General features: G+C 44.2%; 1 protein-coding gene across 1 annotated transcript in view; it reads right to left on the bottom strand.

Moving 5' to 3' along the window:
• SPAG1 (sperm associated antigen 1) overlaps nucleotides 1-26,564 on the bottom strand; it is a 52,870-nt gene that overhangs the window by 7,673 nt on the left and 18,633 nt on the right. The window contains exons 11-16 of the mRNA XM_081111119.1: nucleotides 21,237-21,617; nucleotides 20,740-20,839; nucleotides 15,973-16,125; nucleotides 9,179-9,345; nucleotides 5,675-5,807; nucleotides 2,783-2,909 (exon numbers count right to left, since the gene is read on the bottom strand). Of these exons, the coding sequence (XP_080967245.1) occupies nucleotides 2,783-2,909; nucleotides 5,675-5,807; nucleotides 9,179-9,345; nucleotides 15,973-16,125; nucleotides 20,740-20,839; nucleotides 21,237-21,617 (1,061 nt within the window). The remainder of the gene's footprint in view (nucleotides 1-2,782; nucleotides 2,910-5,674; nucleotides 5,808-9,178; nucleotides 9,346-15,972; nucleotides 16,126-20,739; nucleotides 20,840-21,236; nucleotides 21,618-26,564) is intronic.

Raw genomic sequence — 26,564 nt, 5'->3', positions numbered from 1 at the left:
TCAATTCAAAATGGATTAAAGACTTGAATGTAAGACTTGGGACCATAACACCAGAATATAACATAGGCAGTAAGCTTCTTGACTTTGGTCTTGGTGATGACTTTTTGGATCTGACACTAGAGCCAAAGGCAAGAAAAGCAAAAATAAACAAGTGGAACTACATTAAACTCAAAAGCTTCTGCACAGCAAAGAAAACCATTAATAAAAAAGACAACCTACTGAGTGGAAGAAAATATTTGCAAAACATATATCTGATAAGGGATTAATATCCAAAATGTACTAGTATAAAAAACTCATACAACTCAATAGCAAAATAACAAACAATCCGATTAAAAAATGGGCAGAGGAACTTGCAGAGACAACTTTCCCAAAGACATACAGATGATCAAGAGGTACATGAAAAGATGCTCGCTCTAGCCCTTTTGGCTCAGTGGATAGACCATCGGCCCTCAGAATGAAGGGTCCTGGGTTCAATTCTGGTCAAGGGCATGTACCTTGATCCCCAGTCCTGGTTGGGGGATTTGCAGGAGACAAGCAATCAATGTCTCTCTCTCTCTCTCACACACATCAATGTTTCTCTCTCTGTCTCTCCCCTTCCTTTCCACTCTCTCTAAAAATCAATGGAAAAATATCCTCAAGTGAGGATTAACAAAAAAAAAAAAGAAAAGAAAAGAAAAGAAAAAAGATGCTCAACATCACTAATCATCAGGGAAATGCAAACCAAAACCACAATGATATCACCTCATGCTTGCTAGAATGGCCATTAGAAAAAAGACAAAAATGACAAGTGTTGACAAGGATGTGGAGAAAACGGAGCCCTTGGGCACTGTTGATGGAAAGTGAACTGGTGCAGTACGAAGTTTCCTTGAAAATTAAAAATACTACTTGTGGGTATATAGCCAAAGGAAACAAAATCACAAATTCAAAAAGATATCCCACCGCCAAGTTCAGGGCAGCGTTATTTACGACAGCCAACAACTGGAAACAACCTAGGTGCCCATCGATGGAAGAATGGATGAAGAAAATGTGGTGTGTGTATATATATATACACACTGGAATATTATTCAGCCATAAAAAAAGAGGGCAGTCCTGACATTTGCAACAGCATGGACCTTGAGGGCATTTGCCAAGTGAAATAAGTCATACAGAGAAAGACAATTACCATATGACCTCACTAGTATGTGGAATCTAAATAAACAAACAAACCAAAAAAAAACCCGAACTCATACACAGAACAGACTGGTGGTTGCCAGAGGTGAGGTGAGGGGTGGAGAATAAGCACTATGGGTGAAGGTGGTCCAAAGGTACAAACTTCCAATTATAAATAAATAATTCATGAGGGTGTAATGCACAGTATGGTGACTGTAGTTAATAACACTGTAGTATATATCTGACAGTGCTAAGAGAATAGATCTTAAAAGTTCTTATCACAAGAAAAAAAATTTGTAACTGTGTGGTGATGGATAATATGATGATCATTTTGCTATATATACATACCATTATGTTGTGCACATGAAACTATGTCAATTTTAAAAAAAATTGCTGAGAAAGAAATCCAAGATCTGCACATTTACAATGTGTGAATTTCACTGGATTAGACCTTAATCAAAATGACTATTAAAAATGCCATTTCAGCCCTACCTGGTTTAGCTCAGTGGATAGAGTGTCATCCTGCAGACTGAAAGGTCCCGGGTTCGATTCGGTCAGGGGCACTATCTCAGTTGCAGGCTCCTCTCCAGTCCAGGCCCTGGTCAAGGCTCATGCAGGAGGTAACTAATCGATATGTTTCTCTCACATCAGTATTTCTCTCCATCTTTCCCTCTCTCTTCCCCTCTCTCTAAAAATCAATGGGAAAATATCCTCAGGTGAGGATTAAAAATAAAAATAATAATAATAATAAATAAAATAAAAAAGATGATCAGCAGAAAGCCATTTAATTTTGTTTTGTATGGTCTGATTTTCCCTTGTGATGTTATTTTAGACAAACATGATCATTCATTCAAGTTTTCCATGCAGAAGAACCAGCATAAACAAAAGCAGCCCTGGCCAGTAACTCAGCTGGTTAGAGCATCATCCCAGTACACCAAGGTTGCAGGTTCAATCCCGCATCGGAACACATGCAGGAAGCAACCCATGAGAGCATAAATGAGTGGAAAAGCACAGTCAGTGTTTCTCTCTCTCTTTCTCAAATCAACAACAACAAAAATATTTAAAGACCAAACCAAAAATAAACCCAAAGCATAATTATACAATACTTTCTTTGAAAGTGTGATTCTCTTAAAGAATGCCACTCGATAGTCCCATACTGATCACCAGTCAGTTAAGACCCAAATCAACATGAGCTTCCCAATTTCTGATATGTCTCTACCATCTTCCCTTCTGACGCCTTCCTCCCGCCCCAGACAACCCCAGTACTTTGCTGGAGAAATCCAATGGCACTGCTGGTGGCCTGGAGTCAGTAGTAAAAAAAAAAAAAAAAAAAAAAAAAAAAAAAAATTCCTGTCCTTTAAGTAGACTTTTCATAACTAACAACACTCTTTAGAAAATCAGGAAATAAATCATCATTTTTGAGCTGGAAGGAGCCTTAGAAATGATCTAGCTCCACGTTATAATCAGGAGAAAGCTGAGGCCTCGTCCAAGCTTTCAGGCTGGTTAGTATAGAACTAGGATTAAATCCCAGGATAATCTCACTCCCGTTCCTAGGTCCCAAGACTGGCGTTCATGAAAACCACCTGATTTGTTCGGAGCTGAACTGTATGTGTTGAAATGAAGAGGTCCTCACCTTGAGTCCTTTATGGGCAAGAGCTCGCCTGTAGCACGCTTTCACGTTCCCGGCGTCTATCCGAAGCGCCTGATCACAGTCCTGCTTTGCCTCTTCAAACTGGCACAGCTTCAGGTAACAGAGAGCTCTGGTGTAACAAGGGAACTCAGTATTATGAAAGGGAAAGACACTATACCTATAAATTTGACTGCTAAGGAAAATCAGAAAATAGCTCATTAAGTATGTATCTATAGACCACAGCTGTTTCTCAATTCACACCTAACACTGACGTACAATCATGGCATTTTCTGGCAACACATGTAATTATGACACTGTGAATATAACTGCAAACAAAATACAGCCCCAGCCCTCAAGGAAGAGACAATTAAAACAAGCAAACAGCTCTAACTGGTTTAGCTCAGTGGATAGAGTGTCAGCCTGCGGACTGAAGGGTCCCAGGTTCGATTCCGGTCAAGGGCATGTACCTTGGTTGCGGGCACATCCCCAGTGGGAGTGTGCAGGAGGCAGCTGATCAATGTTTCTCTTTCAGCGATGTTTCTAATTATCTCTCTCCCTTCCTCTCTGTAAAAAAATCAATAAAATATATTTATAAATAAATAAATAAATAAAACAAGCAAACATGCCCGGCTGGTGTGGCTCCATTGGTTGAGTATCCCACGTACTAGGAGGTTACCAGTTTGATTCCTGGCCAGGGCACATGCCTGGGTTGCAGGCTCCAACCCTGGTAGGGGGTGTGCAGGAGGCAGCCCATCAGTAATTCTCTCTCACTGATGTTTCTCTCTTTCCCTCTCCCTTCCTCTCTCTCTCTCTCTCTCTCTCTCTCTCTCTCTCTCTCTCTCTCATCAATAAAAACATATTTTTAAAAATAAAAGCAAACACAATAAAATCTGTAAAGGGTGCTCTGGGAGGACACAGCTGAGAGTCTCATAAGATCTGGGGGGGGGGAGCGGGGGGGCTAAGGAGAGGGCAAGAGCAGCCAGAAAAGACTTCCCAGGAGAAGAGACATTTAAACTGAAGCCCGGAGTCTGAAGTGACAATTACTCAAGCAAAGGCACTGGGGTGAGAATTAAGATGTAGGGAGAGGAGAGTGGAGGTCAAGGGCCAGCATGTGCATTTTTATTAATTTTTTTGTTTTTTTTAGAGAGTAGAGGGAGAGGTAGAGAGAGAAACATGGATGTGAAAGAGAAACATCGATTGATTACCTCCCATATGCAAACAGACCAGGGATAGATCCCGACACCTGGATATGTGCCCTGACCAGGATTTGAACCGGTGACCCTTTGGTGCATGGGATGATACTCAACTAACTGAGCCACTCCGCATAGGGCAGTATCTGGATCATATCCCATGTTCCTAACGGGGTAAGACACGTGCCAGATGGCCGTAGCGTAGGGATGAGATTGGGAGGGCGGGCAGGCCAGATCACAAAGGGCCTTGCAAATTGTGCCAGGGAAGCTGAGCTTTATCCCGAACTTAATGGGTTTTTAAATAGGGGCTGATGTGTTCACCATGTTTAGAAAGATCCCTCTGGCTGCCACTTGGAGGACGAGAAAGGAGGGAACAAGACTGCAGGCACACGTGAAGGGTGTTGCAGACAAAAGGCAGAAACGGTGGGTCAAAAAGGGAGGCATTAGTCAGGGGGGATAACCCATCAGGAGCGCAGAAGGGGAGGGAGCGCTCAGGTCCGAAGCTCAGGGACAGAGAAGAGACCATAACTGGAAGGTGGTTGAATGAACTGCGGAGAGAATGAAATGGCCAGAGAGCATAGAGGATGAAAAAGGGGTCTACAGCTTTAGAACTCCAAGAATGCCCGAGGGAGAAGAGGAGAGGCAGGCAACTGAGCCGTCGCGCTGCCGCCAAAGGGAGAGCGGGCTGTCCGGGACACTGAGCAGCCACTCACACAGAGGCTGAGCAGAAGGGGAGGAAAATACCTGGTGCGGTCAGTGACAAATTTCTGGCAAAAAGCTTACCAATAGAGGAAAAGATACAAAAACAAAGCCGTGAGAAGTTCAGTTAAAAGAATTAATCTGAAATAGCTAGAAAGCTCACGCTGAGTCCCTCTTCTTTAGGAACTATACCTTATTTTTCTTTGTCATTCCCGATTCCACTTACTCCCTAAAATTCCCCAAATCACCATCGTCTAGGTAACTATCTTATACCACAATGTGGTGAAGATGGCACCTGAGCAGCATTCTAGAACAATCTGCCCATTCCTACCGCACACTACAGAGGCTGACCCCTTCCTGTAACACAGTGGTTCTCAACCTTCCTAATGCCGCGACCCTTTAACACAGTTCCTTATGTAGTGGTGACCCCCAACCATAAAATTATTTTCGTTGCTACTTCATAACTATAATTTTGCTAATGTTATGAATCGTAATGTAACTATCTGATATGCAGGATGTATTTTCATTGTTCCAAATTGAACATAATTAAAGCACAGGGATTAATCACAAAAACAATATGTAATTATATATGTGTTTTCCGATGGTCTTAGGCGACCCCTGTGAAAGGGTCGTTCGACGCCCAAAGGGGTCGCGACCCACAGGTTGAGAATCGCTGCTTTAACACTTCAAGAGAAGAAGGGCACTTATGACACTCCCACCAAGGAGGACAGCACTCAGGCCTGTAGCTGCAGCGAGGCCACCGCCCGGAAGGGTCAGCGCACCCATCCAGGCCGGAACGCCAGCCTGTGCGGAACACAGGCCACACCCAACTCCCAGCCCACCACACCGCATGTCTGCAATCTCTCCAGAACGCCTATGCCCCCGCCCCCCCCCCCCACACACACACCTCTTAGACAATTTGCTACATAAATTATCAGAACCATGGAAAAAACTTTCACAATGAAAATATTAACATAAGAAATATATAAAGTTAAAAAGAACTTGCCTGTTTGTATAAATGGCACACTCCTTATTGTTAATCTGTAAGCATTCACTGTATTTACTAAGTGCGTCTTTATAGTTTCTGTCCTTTACGTATTGGTTTCCTTCTTCTTTAAGGGTTTTAAACGTTTTTTCATCTATGGAACCCAAAAGATAAAAACAGAGGAAATGTTTATAGAAAGCACCGCTACAAAATCTCAAGTGCAGCTGTAAGGAAATCTCCTATTGCAAATCAACTTGCCCCCAAACTGTGCGGAGCTAGAGTCTAAATGGAATAAAACTGTATACAAATTAGAAAGATAAACTGACTGTAAGTGGAAGTGATTATACAATTATGACACTTTCTTCAAATTAGAAAACATACAAGTAAAACACCAGTACTTCAATCATCTTCATCCACATTGGCATCCCTTTTCCCTGCGAGAGACAGGAATGCCCAGTGTCGCCCTTTTCTCTGGCTTCCCCGTGAGCTAAGCAGCCCCGCCTAGGCTCTCCTGTGGCTTCCACTATCTTCAGCCCTTTCTTCTTTCACTGAGCCCAGCTTTAACCAATGTGCTTTCCAAAATAAAAATAAAAATAAAAATCTAGTGTTTCGTTAAATCACTATTTCGTGAAAAATGGACAAACAAACCAACCCACGGAAGCATGAAGGAGACATTTGTCCAGTACCCTAAAGTTCTTGGGAAAGTCACACCTCCTCCAGTCTTCACTCCTGTGGCTTAAAGCAACCCCTACCCTAGCCCTACCTTTTGGGGTAAACTTTGGGGTTTTTTTGATCAACACATTATATTCCCTTGGCCAAAACAATCTAACTGGTCAGGGCTGGGCCTATGAGAGTCAACGAGCTGCACTATGAATTTTGTGGCAGCATCTGATAAGGTAATTCTTGCTCTTTCCCGGGGAATGAGGGTGAAAGGAGGGGCGATGCTGCCATCCTATGAGACAAAGGAAGAGTCTATCTGCGAACGGGGCCAACAGAGCAAGAGAAAGGCCAAGACAGAGAGCTGAAGGCCTAAATCCAGCCTTCCCACAGCTACCCCGCTGTGGCCTTCTCCACTGTAAGAGCCCAAAACAACCTGTTTTGTGGGGTTTGTTTCTTTCTTTTATTTATTTATTTATTTTTTTGCTTTAAGATATTAAGAGTTGGGTTTTGTTATCTGTGACCAGTGTCCTAACTATTATCATTAGCTATTGTCTTGTAGTGATCACGGCGGACTGCCTGCGCAGGATCCAACCCCCACCCCCTCCCACCCCCCGCCCTCCCTGAGGGTCCCTCGCAGCTACCACCTTCTGTTTAGCCCATGTGTTCAGGAGAAGCTGACCCTAGTGATCAGGAATTTAGGCCTAAGCCAACCAGCGCATAGCATTTCTTCATCATAGAGACCAGCTCGGGAATGAGCACATGACCCATTAGAATAAGTAGCAACAGTGCCCGGATGGTGTGGCTCAGCGGTTGAACCAAGAGGTTCCTGGTTCAATTCCTGGTCAGGGCACATGCCCAGGTTGTGGGGTCTATCCCCAGTAGGGGGCATGCAAGAGGCAGCCTATTGATGATGTTTCTATCCCCATGGATGTTTCTATCTCTCCCTCTCACTTCCCCTCTCTCTAAAGATCAATAAAAACATTAAAAAAAAAAAAAAGTAGCAACAGAATTCGAGCCAACAGAACAACAGGATAAAAAAGCTATGACTCTGGGGCAACATATTTCCTCATTCTTAAATTAATGCCACCAAAAGCAATGGTGTTTCTCTCCCTTTGGACATTGATATGTACAGATATGAAGCCTAAAACTGCTGTGGTTCCATTGTTTCCGGCCAGAGCCTGAACCCTGATGAGCTGTGCATGATTTTAGAGCCTATCTGGGCCCTTTTAGTTACTTGAGCCAAAACCATTACTTATAATTTTCTGTTACTTACAAGCGAAGTTTTCTAACACACATAAACTGTTAGAATTTTAAGTTTTAAATCTATGTAGTAACTTTACCCTATGAATAACTCTATATACTGGTAAATAAATAAAAATCCTTAACCTAAAATCTAAAATATACCTTTAAATTCTGTGATCTAAAAATCTTGATAGGTATATTGAATTTATAGCATAAACTTGAATGTAAATGATAATCTTATTTGTCCCTCTGTACAAATGGCATAAAATCTTAATTTTTCATTTTCTTATTTCAAATAACAGAATATTTCTAATGTTTCAAGTTTCAAAGGGGTCAAATGACACTCTCCATGAATGCTGGTATCTATAAGCTCTAAAACAAAATAACACAGTGTTTCCCCCCCTCAATTTGCTAAAAATTAAAAACCTTTCCTCCAGCTTTTCTTCCAACAAGGTGTGTAAGCCCCTGGTATCCATTCTCACTAGCAATCAGTACACCAGGGACAGAAAGAGCTGACTATACGTGTCCTTATGATTAGCTATGACATACCTACAGTATGGTTAGTGTATGTACTTTGTAAATTATAGCCACCCTTCATTGAGCAAATGCTTTGAGCCAGGCCCCATTAATAACGGACTCTAGAAAAGCAGAGATGGCTGTGATTTCCCGGGGACTGCTAAGTCATCTAAAAGCCTTGGCAGACGGTCCCTGCATCTTCTTTCAAGGCAATGAGAGATGACGGTCTAACACTAGCCCCTGGGACACCACGGCTCTGGAGCTTCAGGGTTTCTGCAAGAGGAAGCTCATCCAGGGAACACACAGGAGTTCCTCAGCAGGCAGGAGAAATGAGGCCTCAACTAGCTTTAAAGCAGAAAGCAAGAGGGCAGTCCCATTTATTAACCACGGCACAAAGCAATGAGGTAGGTCCTACGGCAATGCAGCCACGTTCACAACTATGACACAAGGCAGAGTATCTGCTGTCTACTTACGTAGTAGGCTGCTTTTTATTTCAAACGCATCAGTCTTAATGGTGTCACAGAGAGCTACACGCGACTTGACTCTTTTCCTTCTTACTGTTAATATAATGCTATCTTGATTGAGGCTACTGTAATCGTACAGTCGGCATGTGCTAAGTATTTTACATGCATCGCTCCATTTATTCCTAGGAGCAACTCCATGAGGTAGCTGCTCATGTTAATCCCTATCATATCCATTAGGACACTGGAGGTGTGAAGCAAGTTCTTAAGACTCTGTAGTTAGGCCAAAACCGGTTTGGCTCAGTGGATAGAGCGTCGGCCTGCGGACTGAAAGGTCCCAGGTTCGATTCCGGTCAAGGGCATGTACCTGGGTTGCGGGCATATCCCCAGTAGGAGATGTGCAGGAGGCGGCTGATCGATGTTTCTCTCTCATCGATGTTTCTAACTCTCTATCTCTCTCCCCTCCTCTCTGTAAAAAAAATCAATAAAATATATTAAAAAAAAAAAAAGACTCTGTAGTTAGAAAGAGGGTAAACAGGGCCTTAATCCCAGGTCTGACGCCTACACTTATGCTCTTATTCTACTGCTTTTCTGTGAAAGGTACAGGGCTCAACCCTCGAAAGAAATGAGTACAGACTTCCCCTACCTGTGCTGCCCGGCTGGTGATGGCTGCAGGAATCTCCCACTTGGCCTGGGGGCGTCTCTGCCGTAGGCCGCCACGCTCGCAACTGCGCAGAAGTGGGCACAGAAGGTATGGGTGACAGCTTCTCCCGCCAGCGTGGTCCATCCAGATCCATTAAAATTCTTGTTATTCTAAAAAGAACATGGGCTTTCGCTATTGATCATGCAATTTGCTTTTCTTTTTTTTTTTTAAATATATTTTATTGATTTTTTACAGAGAGGAAGGGAGAGAGAGATAGAGAGTTAGAAACATCGATGGGAGAGAAACATCGATCAGCCGCCTCCTGCACATCTCCCACTGGGGATGTGCCCGCAACCCAGGCACATGCCCCTGACCGGAATCGAACCTGGGACCCTTCAGTCCGCAGGCCGACGCTCTATCCACTGAGCCAAACCGGCTTCGGCTTGCAATTTGCTTTTTATATTACCAAAGGTCATATCAAAGAGTTAAGATGTACACCCTGGCCGGTGGTGCTCAATGGTTAGAGTAGCGGCCCATGCACCAAAGAGTCATGGGTTCGATTCCTGGTCAGGAGCACATACGTGTGTTGTGGGTTCACGCCCCACCCCAGGTTAGAGCACGTGCAGGAGGCAACCAGTCAATGTGCCTCTCTCAAATCGGTGTTTCTCTCTCTCTCCTCTCTCCCTCCCCTCCACTCTTTCTGAAAAGCAATGGAAAAAATATCCTAGGGTGAGGATTAACAAAAACAAAACAAACAGGTAAGATTTACAAATGCTATGCATTTGTGTACTTCCCTGTCCACATAAACTCTCCAAAAGGACTTTTTAAAGTTGCCAAAAACTATGTAATTTTATTTTACTTTTTTTTTTTTAATCCTCACGCGAGGATATTTTCCATTGATTTTTAGAGAAAGTGGAAGAGAGAGGGAAAGACAGAGAGAAATATCGATGTGAGAGAAACAAATCAATTGGTTGCCTCCTGCATGAGCCCGGACCAGGGCCTGGGCCAGGGAGGAGCCTGCAACCCAGGTATGTACCCTTGACCAGAATCGAACCCGGGACCCTTTAGTCCTCAGGCCGATGCTCTATATACACTAAGCCAAACCAGGCTAGGGCCTCCAAATTATGTAACTTTAGATTCTTTTTGTATCAAAAGATAAAAATTAAGACATCTGTAATTTGTTTAAAAATATACATGCAATAACATTTTAATTTTTAAAAAGGTGAAATATAAAAACAAAATTGAGGAGGCCTAAAAGAAATGTCCCACATAACAAGTAATATGACTACCTAATGGATAATGTATTATTCCTGAGAATGCTCAGAAGCACTAGGGAACTTCTAAGCCCAGACTGTAAAGATAGAGGTACAGACTGGGCTACCCCGGTGGGATACTCAGAGTCATTCCAAGATTATGGGTTCGATCCCTCGTTAGGGCACATACACAGGGCTGGTGCGGGCGTCAACCTATGAACAAAGGGGAGCCTGGTCCAGTTCCCATTCAGGGCACATGCCCGGGCTGTGAAGTCAGTAGGGGATGTGCAGGAGGCAGCAGCTGATCCATGTCTCTCTCTCTCACCGATGTTTCTATCTGTCTATCCCTCTCCCTTCCTCTCTCTCTCTCAAACCAATCAATAATAAATAAATAAATAAATAAAGCCTGGGCTAAAACCGTCATGTGGAATATTGCTTTTTCTTAAAATATTTACCTGCAGTTAAAATGCTCTTACCTTATATTGCTTTCATCCCTAAAATAACTCACTTTTTTTGTGTTTTCATATGCATAAATAATAAAGAATAGGATACTGGAGTCTATGAGGGTCCTTGTATTAATGACATTTCCTAATAGCCATCATAAAATTCAGATTAACATCCCCGATTATCACTTTCATCATTTTTAACATATAAAATATCACACTTTTATTTAAAAACAAAACAGAATTATGTCTTTGGAATGAATCTGGTTTTAAAAGGGTGCTCCTCAAGACTGAAGGTTGGCTGGTAATTAGTAGAATGCATTCAAGTTAGTTAACTCGGTAGTACTTTTTGTGTGAAAAATTTTTATATTTATAGAGACAAATAGTGTACACATAATTTCCCAGTTTTTTAAACTGAAACTTCAATATTTGCTCTTTGGTTATGATAAAACCAAATATCATATATTTTGGTGTAAAAAATAAATTTGAAAAATAACGTATAACAGTAACCACCCACAACTGCAAAAGAAAAAGAAGCTTTAGAAAATAAGAATTTTCAAGCAAAACTTGTATTACCCGCAGGGAGGAAGGAAGAAGCAGCGAAAAAGAGATGATGTGTTGCCAGGGAGTAAATAAGTATATGCAGGGAATTTTACATATAAGATTCCTGGAGAGGAAGAGAGGATGTGATTAATGGGAGACAGAAACAAAATACACACAAATGTTTCAGTAAATAAAAAACTGCTGTCGCTTAGATGGAAACACAAGCATCCATATGGGGTTCATGAAAAAGAATGGTGAAAATTTTAAACTGGCTATTTTATAGAAAAGCATATATGGCAATACCAGACAAAGCCTCCTCATTTTATATAAAATATACCAGCAAGAACCACTCAATTAAAAAAATGAGTCTTAAAAGTTAGTTTGTATAAAAGAACCTTCTTGCACACATATAAAAAGTATAATGCAATCCTCAAAAAATTCAACAGAATTACCACATCACCCAGCAATTTGACTCTTAGGTATACAACAAAAGGAACTAAAAACAGGTATGCAAACAGAAACTTGTACTTCAATATTCATAGCAGCACTTTTCACAATAGCGAAAAGGTGGAAACAACCCTAATGTCCATTGATGGATGAATGGATAGACAACTGTAATACATCTATGCAATGGAATATTACTCAGCCATAAAAAGGAAGCACGGATATATGCTACACCATGGATGAACCTTAAAAACATTCCCTAAGTGAAAGAAGCCAAACACGAAGGGTTCATATCCTATGGTTCCATTTACATGAATTATCCACGGAGCCAGGAAGGAAATTAGTGTTTGTCAGGGGATGTGAGGAGGGAGAATGAGGAATGAGAATAAGAATGAGGAGTTTCCTTTTGGAGTGATGAAATGCTTTAAACTAGATAGAGATAGCACAACACTGTGAATATACTAGAAAAGTCACTAAATGACATACTTTAAAATAGTTGATTTTATGTTATGTGACTTACACTTCAACTGTTTTAGAAAACATAATGCAGAAGGCTCAGAAATGTGAGTACTCGGTCTCTCAGACATCTCTCTCCCTTCAGAGCGTTCAGCCTATCACCATGAAGTGCGACTCCTAAAACAGCTCTTCGGCAGGCCCTTCCTCTCTATCAGATACTCCAGGTGTCTTCCTGCTTTGTTCCACAGGAACCACTGACTCTGGGAGAAGTTCCCACTGCCCCTGACAATTCTGGGGACTCCCAGGGAGAGCCCCACCCAGCACCAGAGTGAGCTATGCCCTCTCTGCTGGAGAAGGCATTCACTCAACCTTTTCCCTGAGGATGTCTGCTGTGCAAGTTCCCGAAACTACAGAGATGGATAAAACACAGGTCCTGACCTCAAGGAACTCCTAGAAGGATGAGAGAAAGCATATTTTACAAGAAGAGAGGGACAGAGCATTTGCACACAATATGGCAGCTGGGTGATAAGAGGCACGGTGTTCTGGGGGCACTGAGGCAGGAAGCCTGAAGTGCATATATGGTGTGGGGAGAGAGATGAGTAGATCAGGGAAAGCCATTTCCTCCAGGGAGCAATCCGCTCCTAAAGGATGAGATGGAGTTAACCAGGAAAAAAAAGAAAAAAAAAAAGAAAAAGGGTGTCAGGAGCGTAGGAGGAGGCAGCAGCTGACATGCAGTGAGGTGGCTCTGCAGCAGGGCAAACGGCTTGGAGAGCTCCCAGGAGACTCTCCTGATGGTACAAGCTCGAGAGGAAGGAGGAGGCTGTGAATGCCCAAGGGCTAATCTACGTCCAGTCTAGATCCAGTAACCAATATCCATCCCTTTCCTCTAATCAGACAGGGAGCTGTCAGGGTCCATGTGACCAGAGTGCAAGCTCCAGGAATACAGATCTTTCCAACAGTTTCCTCCAAAGTCCAGTGGGACCATGTGGGGAGGTAAGGCATGATTTAAAACATGAATTAATCCAACGTGCCATTCTCATTTTCTACAATTTTGCTCAAGGCCTCCTCATACATCAGTGTGAGAGAGACACATCGACTGCTGCCTCCCACACGCACCCTGACTAGGGCCAGGGATCCAGCCTGCAAGTACCTGCCCTTGACCGGAATTGACCTATGGGCCCTTCAGTCCGTAGGCAAAGGCTCTATCCACTGAGTCCAACTGGCTAGGGCTTGGTGGCATTTTTATGCACCAATAATGAACTCTCAGAAAGAGACACTAAAAAAAATCCCATTTACCATTGCAACAAAAAAAAGTAAGATGTCTAGGAATAAACCTAACCAAGGAGGTAAAAGACCTGTATTCAGAAAAATATAGGACATTGAACAAATAAAGAAAGATACAAACAAGTGGAAGCATATACTGAGTTCATGTATTAGACATAATTCCACACTACCCAAAGCAATCTATAGATTCAACACAATCCCTATTGTAATCAAAGCAGTCTGGCAATAACAGATCCATGGAACAGAACAAAGAGCACAGAAATCAACCAGAGCCATTACGGTCAATTAATATTTGACAATGGAGGCGAGAGCAGACAATGGAGTACAGACAGTCTCTTCAATAAGTGGTGTTGGGAAAACTGGACAAGCACATGCCAAAAGAAAGAAACGAGACCACCGAGTTACACATACACAAGAATAAACTCAAGATGGATAAGAGGCTTAAATGTAAGTCACGAAGTCGGAAGAATCCTAGAAGAAAACACAGGCAGTAAAATCTGACATCTCACGTAGCAGAATTTTCACCCGTCTCCTAGGGCAGGAGAAACAAAGAAAAAAATAAACAAATGGGACTACATCAAACTGAAAAGCTTTTGCACAGCAAAAGAAACCATCATCAAAATGAAAAGGGAGCCCATTGTATGGGAGAATGTATTTGCCAATGATACATCTAATAAAGGTTTAATTTCCAAAATATATAGAGAACTCAACAAAAGGAAGATAAACAATCCAATAAAAAAAACTTGGCAAAGGACCTGAGTAGACACTTCTCCAAAGAGGACATTCAGATGGCCAAGAGATAAATGAAAAAATGCTCAGTCATCAGAAAAAAATGCAAATTAATATCACCTCACACCTGCCAGAATGGCTACCATTAAGAAATCAACAAACAAGTGCTGGTAAGGATGTGGAGAAAAGGGAACTCTTCTGCACTGCTGGTGGGAATGCAGGCTGGTACAGCCACTGTGGAAAACAGGATGGAGTTCCCTCAAAAAATTAAAAATAGACCTGCCTTTTGATCTAGCAATTCCACTTATAGGAATATACCCCAAGAAATCAGAAACACCCATCAGAAAGAATACATGCACTCCTATGTTCATAGAAGCGTTACTTACAATAGCAAAGATCTGGAAAAAGCCCAAGTGCCCCTCAGTATATGAGTGGATAAAAAAGCTGTGGTACAGGCCAGGCCAGTGTGCTCAATGGTTAGAGTATTGGCCCACAAACCAAGGGCTTACAGGTTCAATTCCAGGTACCTGGGTTGCAGGTTCGAATCCTGCCCTGGTCGGGGGCAAGTGCAGGAGGCAACCAATCAATGTGTCTCTTTCACAGCAATGTTTCTCTCTCTTCCCCTTCTTCCTCCCTCCCTTCCACTCTCTGAAAATCAATGGAAAAAATCTCCTCGGGTGAGGGTTAACAAAACAAAAAAAAGCTATGGTACATTTACACAATGAAATACTATGCAGCTATAAAAAGAGTTTTTACCCTTTAGACAACATGGATGGACCTAGAGATTATTATGCTAAGCAAAATAAGCCAGACAACATCACATCATCTCATTTATAAGCCAGATAACATCAATTACCTCATTTATATGTGGAATCTAATGAACAAAATACACTGACAAACAAAATAGATTCAGAGGCATGGATGCATGGAACAGACTGACAGCTCTCAGAGGGAAGGTGGGGGGCGGGGACAAGAAGAGATTAACCAAGAATTTATATGCATAGCCCAGGGGCACAGACAATAGGGGTGCGGCCTGGGGTGTGGCAGGGGCTGAGTGGAGGGTGGGGAAAGGAGTGGGGGAAATGGGGGGACATCTGTAATACAGTTCTGTTAACAATAAAAAAAACTAAAAAAAAGAATATTCACTGAATAGTAATAAATGGAGAAATATAAAGGAAACAAATATAAAGGTATTAGAGGCCCTGGCTGGTGTGGATCAGTTGGTTGGAGCATCATCCCATACACCAAAATGTGGTGGGTTCAATTCCCAGTCGGGGCACATACCCAGGTTTCAGGTTCAATCCCCAGGTTGGTCGAGGTGCATGTGGGAGGCAACCTATCAATGTTTCTCTCTCACATCAGTCGTTTCTCTTTCTCTCGCTCTCTCTCTTCCTCTCTCTAAAATTAATTTTTAAAATTGCAAAAAAAAATAGTTTCAAGGTATTCGAGGACAACTCAATGTATTATGGGACACTTAGAAATTAAGTTGGAAAGAGAACCATTTGGTTTGGATGGAGGGAAAGGCAGCAATCACTCGTGTAGTCAGTCACTGAGAACACTCGTATGCTCTGACACCATTCTTGACGGAGGGAAAGAAAAAGAATCTCATTCCATTAGAAAACATCTAACCCTCAGATCACGTTACCTGTTAATACTGTCACTGGCTATCTGGATTCCGCAGTCTATTTGCAACACCGTTTTGTAATCCACATAAGCTTTCTGATACTTCTCTAAAGTTTCATAGGCCATTGCTCGTCGAAGAAGAGGTTTAACGGAGAATGGATGAAGTTCCAGAGCCCTAAAGAAGACAAAAATATTACATGTCATTTGTTCTGAAAGTTACTCTTTAACTTAGACTAACTGAATGTACCCTGCAGCACTGGACTCAAATACACACCTACCTGGCATTTCATCTTCAGGACCTGGCAACATGCCAGAAATGCAAACCCTGAGTAGCAGAGCAATCAAATCTGTGGTTACTTCCTTTCTTTTAAACCAGGACCAAAGCCCGTTGGCATTCATTTGCTCTTCCCCCACTGAAACTGAGCTCCCTGGCAGAAGGCAGTACGTCTCACCCACCTCTGCACCTCTTTCTACGTCCTCCCCTGCCCTCACCCCATTATACCCTCACTCCTAACACACCCTCCCCACACACACACCCTAATAGAGCCCATCACGGCACCAGGCACAGAGTAGGCTTTCAACAGATTATTGTTGAAGGATTAAAAGGGAACTTTTTATTTGCACCTATGTATTTAATAAGGCACCTTAGTACAGAACCACAAAAACTGGCATTGCTGTTTGAAAATTAGCTCTCCAAAACTTAATACAGTTTTTTATTATTCACCTGCTTCTAAAGAGCCTCAAAAATAGACCAGAGGTCATCAAGGAGGCATACAATGACTTCCTTTTTTAATATATTTTTATTGATTTCAGAGAGGAAAGGAAAAGGAAAGAGTTAGAAACATCAATGATGAGAGAGAATCATTGACCGGCTATCTACTGCACGCCCCCCATTGGGGATCAAGCCCGAAACCCAGGCATGTGCCCCGACTCAGAACTGAATCTTAACCTTCCAGTTCATAAGTTGATGCTCAACCACCAAGCTGCACCAGCCAGGCATACAATGACTTCTTTAAGCCGTGAATTTTAATCTTGGACTACTCTATGAAGTATTTTCAGTATCACTAGAGATGTATTTCAAGGTTATGTTCACTGGTTTTGTTTGAAGTAACTGTGTAAAGCTACTACTTCACTACTTAAAGTAGTTCATTATATTCTGAAATAGAACATACAATCAAGATTGTATTGCCCGTCTGGTGTGACTCAGTGTTTGAGAATGGACCGATAAGCCAGGAGGTCACAGTTCAATTCCCCGTCAAGGCACATGCCCAGATTGCGGGCTTGATCCCCAGTAGGAGGTGTGCAGGAGGCAGCCAGTCAGTGATTCTCTCTCATTGTTGATGCTTCTATCTTTCTCTCCCTCTCCCGCCCTTTCTAAAATAAAAATATATTAAAACAACAACAACAACAACATGCCCTAACCAGTTTGGCTCAGTGGATAGAGCGTCGGCCTGTGGCCTCAAAGGTCCCAGGTTCAATTCCGGCATATACCTTGGTTGTGGGCACATCCCCAGTAGGAGGTGTGCAGGAGGCAGCTGATCGATGTTTCTCTCTCATCGATGTTTCTGAACTCTCCGTCCCTCTCCCTTCCTCTCTGTAAAACATCAATACAATATATAAAACAACAACAACAACAAAAAGAGTTTGAGAACCAATGCTCTGGAATGAAACCACCCATGCCCCTTATGCTGGAGGTCAGTACTGACCAACAGAGCTGGATTCCTAGGCCCAGAAGACAATGTTTTAAGGACACCTTACCTAAGCTCCACCCACCTCCTTCCCCAGCAGGCCGGCTGTCCCTTCAGACAAACCTCCATTCTAGCCTCCCTGGACACCATGGCTGGAGTCCCATCTTTCACCTCCTCTTGGGTCTACAATGAAACACAAGTTTTAACAAGAAAATGCCTGCCACCTTAAACAATCTCACTTAAGGACAATGTGAGTCCACTGTTTGACAGTAGCCTGGTCTGTACAGGTACTGGGTTTTTAAATAGAGTCCTAGATTTCACTCACTGTAGGGAATACCTAAGACAAGTCTAAAGGGTAATGTATTAGCAACAGACACCTAAGTGGAAAGGGTTGAAGGGAAATAATGTTTTTGACACCCAAAAACCTGTGCCTTTTGAGCTCAGCTGGAGTGGCACAGTTGACTGAACATTGTCCTGTGAAAGGTTGCCAGTTTCATTCCTGGTCAGGGCACATACCTGGGTTGCAGGTTCAATCGTTCAGCACACGTACTGAAGGCAACAGATCAATGTGTGTGTGTCTCTCCCTTTCTTCCTCTCTCTAAGCATGTCCTCAGGGGGGGCGGGGGGAAAAGCCTGGCCGGTGTCACTCAGTGGTTGAGCGTCTATCCATGAACCAGGAGGTCACGGTTTGATTCCTGGTCAGGGCACATGGCCAGGTTTCAATTTGATCCCCAGTGGGGGGCATGTAGGAGGCAGCTGAATTGATGATTCTCTTATTATTGATATTTCTCTCTCTCTCTCTCTCTCTCTCTCTTTCTCTCTCTCTCTCAAATCAATAAAACCATATTTTTATAAAAGCTGGCTATTAAGAAACAAACGAATTAGAAATGAACCTTTGATCTTTCCCTCCTTTCCTGCCCAAGAGATTCAGATAGGAAAACCTGCTCCAGGGAAGAAATCTTGCCCATACACATCTTGGCCTAATTTGAATGAAGTATGGTCGGCAGAAAGGCCTCAAGCAGGGGCCTGCTTACTAGATCCCCCCGCCATCTCATTGTTTCTGGGTTGTCTAGCAAATCTTTACCTGCCATGTGTGCTCCCCTCCTTTCTTTGTCAAAAATTACATATATACCAAATTTTACTTCACTGTCTCTTTGGAATTTTCATGGGTATGTGAATTCCCCATGCACATGTATTAAAATTTGATTTTCTCCTATTAATATTCCTCTGTTACTTTGATTATGAGCCCAGCTAGAACTTAGACAGTGGAAGGAAAAGTATTATTATTATTTTAGCCCTCTCACAGGTTCTTGGCTGCAAATCGCAATGCGCCTGATGTTCTGCAAATTCACGTGGTCTTGTTGGTTAGTTATGGGCAGTGGTAAATGTTTAACATCCGGCTCTCCTGGAGAAAAAAAGCCCAGGTTTATGGCATTTGCCAATTTTCATGGTATTAGTACGGCACCATGGCAGACCTCGAGCTACCCACTTGACTTTGACCAATTCACAAATCCCTGAAAATGTAACAACAATTAGCTAATGTGAACTAGCACAATAGTGGATGAGGTCTAAAGTCAGGCCAGAATGAATATATTACTTATTTAAAATTTGAATGTAAAATTGGCAAAAAATCCGAGCACCAAGACCTTAAAAAAAAAAAATCCTCACCTGAGGACATGCTTAGAGAGAGGAAGGGAGAGAGAAAAAGAGACAAACATTGATTAATTGCCTTCCATACGCGCCATGACCAGGGATGGAACCCGCAACCTGGGCATATGCCCAACTGGGAACCGGCCCTGGGACCTCTTGGGTCAATGGTCAACCACTGAGCCACACCAGCAAAGGCCTTCTTTATAAACTGTAGGCATAGCCCTGGCCCGCTGGCCCAGCTGGTAGGAGCATTGTCTTTACATCAAAAAGTTTAGGGTTCGATTCCCAATCAGGACACATACCTAGGTTACAGGTTCAATGTTTTTCTCTCACAACAATGTTTCTTTCTCTCCCTTCCTCTCTCTCTAAAATCAATATACATATCCTCAGGTGAGGATAAAAAAAGTGTAGACACAGATACAAGTTTTTACCCATTACATTAAATTGATACTATCAGTGAAAAAAAATATGAATCGTTCACCTTATAATCAGGGTGTCCACTTAAGTTACTGTCCAAACGGGGGCTTCTGAGAGCAAAAGGGGGTGATATGAATAATTATACCAGACGAAAGGAGTAATCCAGGAATGTTAAGGTCAAACCAGGACATATGACTTCTTATTTTCTAGATTCACTAATAACAGCTTCTTTCCAAAAGGCTCCTGAGGAAGGCTCACTACTTAATGGTAAAAGAAAACCATACTTTTTATTCATGAAAGTGTGTTTCCTCTATTTCAGCATGTAACTGGCAGGGCACCATGGTGACTACTGTGCTTGGGGGATGCAAAGCTGTATAAGACATGGGTCCTGACCGCACAGAGCTTGCAATCCAAAGCCGGGGAGGACGCAAGCACCTGCAGGGGAGAGAGTGACAGTGCAAGTGTCCAGACGTGAAGATGACCAGGGAGGCTGAAGGTGCCCAGGGAGGCAGAGGGGAGGAGGGGGTGGGGGGTGGCTGAGCAGAAATTTCAGAAGCAAAGGTGTGCAGAGCCCACTGAAGACAGTGGGCCGAAGGGGAGCAGAAGGCTTGTCTGGGGAGCAATGCGGTGACAGAGCAGTTTAGAACTGTCTGGGAGAGCGTGCTGAGCTAGGGAACATCTGTTTGACACAGTGTGAGCAAGACTGTTTCCGGGAAAGTTCTGATGCCACGGTGGACTGCAGGAGGCAGGGAGGGTAGGGGGAAGTTTTCTCCCGCAGGCCAGGCCTGGCATGAAAAGAGCACGGGAGGTGGCAGCAGTGGAGATTTGAAAAGTGGGCACAGTCTTCTATGACTGTCTCCCTATAGTATAGCACCTATAGGCTAAAGAGAATTTATGGTTACCAGTCAATTAACATACCTTACAACTTCTTAAGAAATGAGTCATGCAGAAAACTCAGAAGGGCGGTAATTTACCGCATCCACCACCTCGAAACGACTTAACAACGCGGGACAAACCGGAAAGCGGCCGTTTACCTGTTACAGTCTTCAATGCAGCCACTGCAGTTTCCTTCCTTGAGGTGACACGCTGCTCTATTTGAATATAAGACACTGAGATCTTCCGCGCTTCCACTTCCTAAAATCACATTGACGTAAACACGGTTAAAATCCAGGAGCAAACTCCACTCCTCCGGAAGGACACCACGGCGGGCGACAGAGGTCCCCGGCGGCCCTGCAGCGCTGGAGACGGCTGATCGCGCAGAGCTCGGGGGAGCCGCGCGCCGCCCGCAGTGGCCCGGGGGCTGGGACCGCGCGCGCGGGGACCCTCGCCGGGGCGCACACTGCGCATCCCCAGGTGCAGCCCGCTCCCCGGGGTCCAGCCACGCACCGCCCTCGGCCCCCTGGGAGGAATGCAGACAGGCCAGCGCCCGCCACTCGGGAGGTGCCGGCGCCTCTCCCCTCCAGGGCCCGTGACGCTCAGCCCGGGGGACCGGGGGGCCAGGGAACCCCGCGGGCGGGCGCCGCTCACCTACCTGCGGGCTCCAGCTGCGCGATCGCCGCCGAGTACTTGAGCGCCGCCTCGGCGAACTGTCCGGTTTGGAACAGCTCGTTGCCCTGGCTCTTCAGGCCCGCGGGGCCGGCCGGGGCGGCGGGGGCGGGCGGCGGGGCGCCGGGTGCCGGGGACGCGTCGGCCGCCACCGGGTCCCGGGCGCCTTTGCCGCCGCCCGGGTGCCCGTTGGCGCGGCCGGCGGGGGCCGGGGCCCTCGGGCGGCCCCGCTGGTCGGCGCCGGGCCCCGGCGTGCGACCCCGCCGCGGCGCGCCCTTCTCCGGCCGCTTGCCCGCCTCGCCCCGGCCCGTCATCTTCCTCTGGATGTTGCCCATGGCGCGCGCGGCGGCCGCGGGCTCGGCGGCCTCTGTGGGAAGTGGATGCGGGAAGTGAGTGTTTGCATCATCAGGAGAAACTACCGCGGCCGCGGGGGTGCCGGGCGCCGGGCCGCGGGCGGGCGGGGCGGGGAAGCCGGGCGCCGCCCTCTCTCGGGCGGAGTCCCGCGGCCCCCGCACCTCCAGGCCGGTCCGCCCGCCCGCGGCCGAGCCCCCGGGGCTCTCCGGCTGTGGATGGCAGCCAAGCCCGTATTTAACTCTTTAAACACGGAAGGGCTTCTGATTTGCAAACCAGCATTTCAGAGTCATTCCCTTCATCAGCGGCCACAGGCAACGGTAGATCTTACAAAACAGGCGCTTTTCTTCCAGGTATGATTTTCGAGCGAATGCAGTTACTAAAAGTTGAATACAATAATTGCACCCACGGCTAGGGTACCTTTCCTTACGTTAAAGAACTAGGAGATAAAGATCACTTGACAGAAAAATAAAGCCCAAGGGATTGGTAAGTCACTTTAAAGCGAACCTAGCAAAGACATCACATCAAATAAGCACCTTGATTTTAAAGTGAGTCTTTAAAAGACGGTAAGTTTTGGGCCCTGGCCGGGTAGCTCAGTTGGTTAGAGGTGGGTTCCATCCTGTCAGGGCACATACAAAAGAAGCAACCAATGAATGCATGAATAGCTGGAACAAATTCATGTCCTCTCTCTCTCTTCCCCTCTAAAATCAATCAACAATTTGTTTTTTAAAAAGAGAGTTTTCCATTACAATGATTAAAAAAAAAAAAAAAGATCGTATAATAGTGCTAAACCCTAGACTGGACCCAGTCATGTTATAGAATAGTAAGAAGCTAGAAAAATTCCAAAATAGGGGAACTGAGACAGACAGTTAAACAGCAGTTTACAGCAACCTAGTAAATCCTATTTTCCCTAAACCAAGGACACTTAAGAGTAAATGGTTTGCACCAGGCAGGTGTGGCTGTGGTTGAGCGTCAACCCATGAACCAGGAGGTCAAGGTCCGATTCCCCATCAGGGCACGTGCCTGGGTGCCGGCTTGATCCCCAGTGTAGGGTGTGCAGGAGGCAGCTGATCAGTGATTATCTCTTATCCTTGATGTTTCTCTCTCTCCCTCTCCCTTCCTCTCTGAAAGGAATACAAATACTTAAAAATAAAATAAAACCCCTGAAAATGAAGATGCCAGTGCACTCTCCCAGGGAGCATGCCCCTGCCATTCCCTTCCCCTTCCGCTCCCCCCACCACCTCCCGCTTGTATGCACATATCCCCTAACCTCTAAGGGACTCCATGAGACTAGCAACCAGGGGGGCAATGGGCAGCAGCAGCTGGTCTGGGGCTCACCCCCTGAACCTGTCTCCAAGGCTCCCCTTTCCTCTGACTTCCCAGAGAGCGAAGGCGGCCCAGCGTAGGCTCTCCTGTTGCTGCTTCTATGCCCTTCCTTGTTTCACGCTCCTACGTATATTTTTGCTGAGGTCAATATACTCGTGCTTGCTTTTCTGCACTTTGTCTCTTGATTGAAATCTTTCCCTCAAGAAGGCAAGAACCGAGGTGTCTCCCTCTCCCCCGTGACAGCAGGCTTATGAAAGCAAGGCTCCCATCTTTAGCTGGTATCTGCTGCTGAAGTCCCCACCCAGACAGAACAGAAACGGATGGGAGCACAGGTCAGTGTCAGCAGTAACCATGGACAGCTTAGTGTGACTGTCCATTCCCTGGTATGCTATCCTCCCATGTCTGACCGATACTATTACTAAATAGCTGCAGTTTATTTAGAACTTTATATGGGCCAAGGCCTTCACATACATGATCATTAATTTTCAGACCAAGTAATATCATCCCCGCTTTACAAATAAGAGACACAAGAAAGCAGCTAAGGCATTTGCTCAAGCACAGAGCGCAGAAAGTCCCAGCGGAACTGGGATTCAAATGAATTGAACTGAATGCCTGCCGTACCTCTTTCCTTAAGATGGAATGTCCCTGAACACCTGGCCAGCCTCTGTAAAGGTAAACAGAGGCCAGAACATGAAAGTCCTGTGAGTCCTGTCAGGTGCTGCACTACCTGTAGGACATTCCAGAAGACTTGCTCAGGAGGTGACTCCGAATGTGGACCAGAGGCGTGGCCTTATGTAGAGACATTGACTTGGGAGTTGCTGGCACATAAAGAATCACGGAAGTTTGAATGTGGACTGAGTCATTCAGATCAAGTCTTAAAAGATGGTCACAGGAAAAATCTACAATGGAGATGGAGGAGTGCCTACAAATGAGGGGAAAAAAGCCAGGAGGGCATACCAAGAAGAATGAGTACTTCAGGGAGAAAGGATTCGGCAATAAACATCCAAGGAAGTATGGCCAACAGTGTCATTTGCACAAGGACTGAAGAGAACCAATAGAACTAAAGACCACCAGGATTTCAGTAGCCTTAGAGGGTCGTTCGGGTAGTTGGTAGATGCAGAAATCCTCAACAAAATCCAAGCAAACCAAATCCAATAGCATATTAAAAGGATTATATGCCACGATCAGTGGGATTTATCTCAGGAATAGAAGAGTAGTTCAACAGTAGAAATTAATTAAGTGGAAAGATATTTCTTTTTTAAAAAAAACATCTTTTGTTGTTGTTGCTCTTAATCCTCACTCAAGGATATTTTCCATTGACTTTTTTTAGAGAGAGTGAAAGGGAGGGGGAGAGACAGAGAGAAACATGATGTAAGAGAGACACATCGATTGGAACAGGCCCGGGGACTGAGCCTGTAATCGAGGGACATGCCCTTAACCACAATTGAACCCAAGACCCTTCAATCCACGGGCCAATGCTCAATTCACTGAGCCAAACTGGCTAGGGTGAAAATATATTTATTTTCTTTTTTTTAAATATATTTTTATTGATCTCAGAGAGGAAGGGAGAGGGAGAAAGAGATAGAAACACCAATGATGAGAGAGAATCATTGACTGGCTGCCTCCTGCACGCCCCTACTGGGTATTGAGCTCGCAACCCAGACCCTTGACCAGAATAAAACCCGGGACCCTTCAGTCCACAGGCTGACATTCTATCCACTGAGCCAAACCAGCTAGGGCTGGAAAGATATTTCTTGATCATAGATAGGGAGATTTCATGTTGTTAAGATATCAATACTAGCCAAAGTGAATTACAGATTCAACATAATCCCTATCAAAATTCCATAGACTTTTTTGCAGAAATAGAAAAACTGATCTTCAATTTAATATGGAATTCCAAAGTAGCCAAAATAATCTTGAAAAAGAACAAAATCAAAGGACTCATACTTCTTTGTCTAAAAAATATGTTTTTATTGATTTTTAGAGAGAGGAAGTGAGAGGGATAGAGAGAGAGAAACATCGATGAGAGAGAGGAACATCATCGATTGGCTGCCTCCTACTGGGAATCAAGCCTGCAACCCAGGCATGTGCCCTGACCAGGAATAGAACCAGTGACCTCTTGGTTCCTGGGTCAACCGCTGAGGCACACCAGCCAGGCAGGACTCATACTTCTGATTTCAAAACTTACTAAAAGCTATAGTAATCAAAACATTGGTGCTGCCCTGGCCAGTATTTCTCAGTGGTTAGAGCATCAGCCCGGGCACAGAGGGTTGCAGATTCCATCCCTGGTGAGTGAGGGAGGCAATCAATGGGTCTCTTTCACATCGATGTGTTATTTTTCCTCTCTCTCCTCCCCCCTCCATCCCTCCCTGCCACTCTCTATAAAAAAAAAAAAAAATCATTGGAAAAAAATATCGTTGGGTGAGGATTAACAACAAAAACAATCCAGAGTGGTACTAGCATAAAGACAGACAGACCAATGGAATAGAACTGAGGGTCCAGTAATAAGCCCATACATCTATGGCCAATTGATTTTTGACAAAAGTGTCAAGAATAGTCTCTAAAAAGTGATGTTGGGAAAACTGAATTTCCACATGTTAAAAAAAAAAAAAGCAAAGGCTAAGTTGGACTCCTCCCTACCACAATTAATCAAAATAAATCAATGTCCAAAATATGAGCTAAATCATAAAACTCTTAGAAAAAAAACATAGGGATAAATCTACATGACCTTGGATTTAACAATGATTTTATATATGATACAAAAGGCTCAAGCACAAAAGAAAAATATATTGGACTTCATCAAAATGTAAAACTTTTGTGCAGCAAAAGATGTAATCGAGAAAGTAGAAAGACCACCCACTGGATGGAAGAAATAATATGCAAATTATTATCTGATAAGAATCTACTATCTAAATATGTAAAGACTTATGATCTATATATATACAAGCCTAAGCAACCATTACGATCGAATGATCAGAACGACCGGTCCACCAGTCACTATGATGAGCACTGACCACGAGGGGGCAGACATTCAACACAGGAGCTGCCCCCTGGTGGTCAGTGCGCTCCCACAATCAACCTCCCACAGCCAGCCAACCTCTCCCCGTCCCTCCCCCATCCCTCTGGCCCCGTCTGGCAGCCAGCAGGTCCCTAGGCTCCAGCCAGCAGCTGGCAGGCCCTGGCCAGCTTGGCCCCAATAGGCCCTGATTGCTAGCCAGGCCTAGGGATCCCACCCATGCGTAGATTTCGTGCACTGGGCCTCTAGTGCAACAATAAAAAGGCAAGTAATCTAACTGCAAAATGGCAAAAGGACTTGAATAACATTTATCCAAAAAGATATACAAATGGCTTATGAACACATGAAAAAGTGGTTAATACAATAAGTTATTAGAGAAATGCAAATTGAATCCGTGAGGAATTACCACTTCACAATAGCAAGTGTTTGCGAGAATGTAGAGAAACTGGAATCCTCAGACATGGCCACTGGGAATATAAAATGCTATAGCCACTTTTGAAAACAGTCTGGCAGTTCCTCAAGAAGTTAAACACAGAGTTACAATATAACTCACGCAATTCACTCCTATACCCAAGAAAATCAAAAACATGTCCATACACATAAACCTGAATATTCATAGCA

This window comes from Myotis nattereri (assembly GCF_964212035.1).
Source record: "Myotis nattereri genome assembly, chromosome: 17".
Lineage (NCBI taxonomy): Eukaryota > Metazoa > Chordata > Mammalia > Chiroptera > Vespertilionidae > Myotis > Myotis nattereri.
Note: the sequence above shows the minus strand (reverse complement) of the source record. Positions and strands in the feature narration are given on the sequence as shown.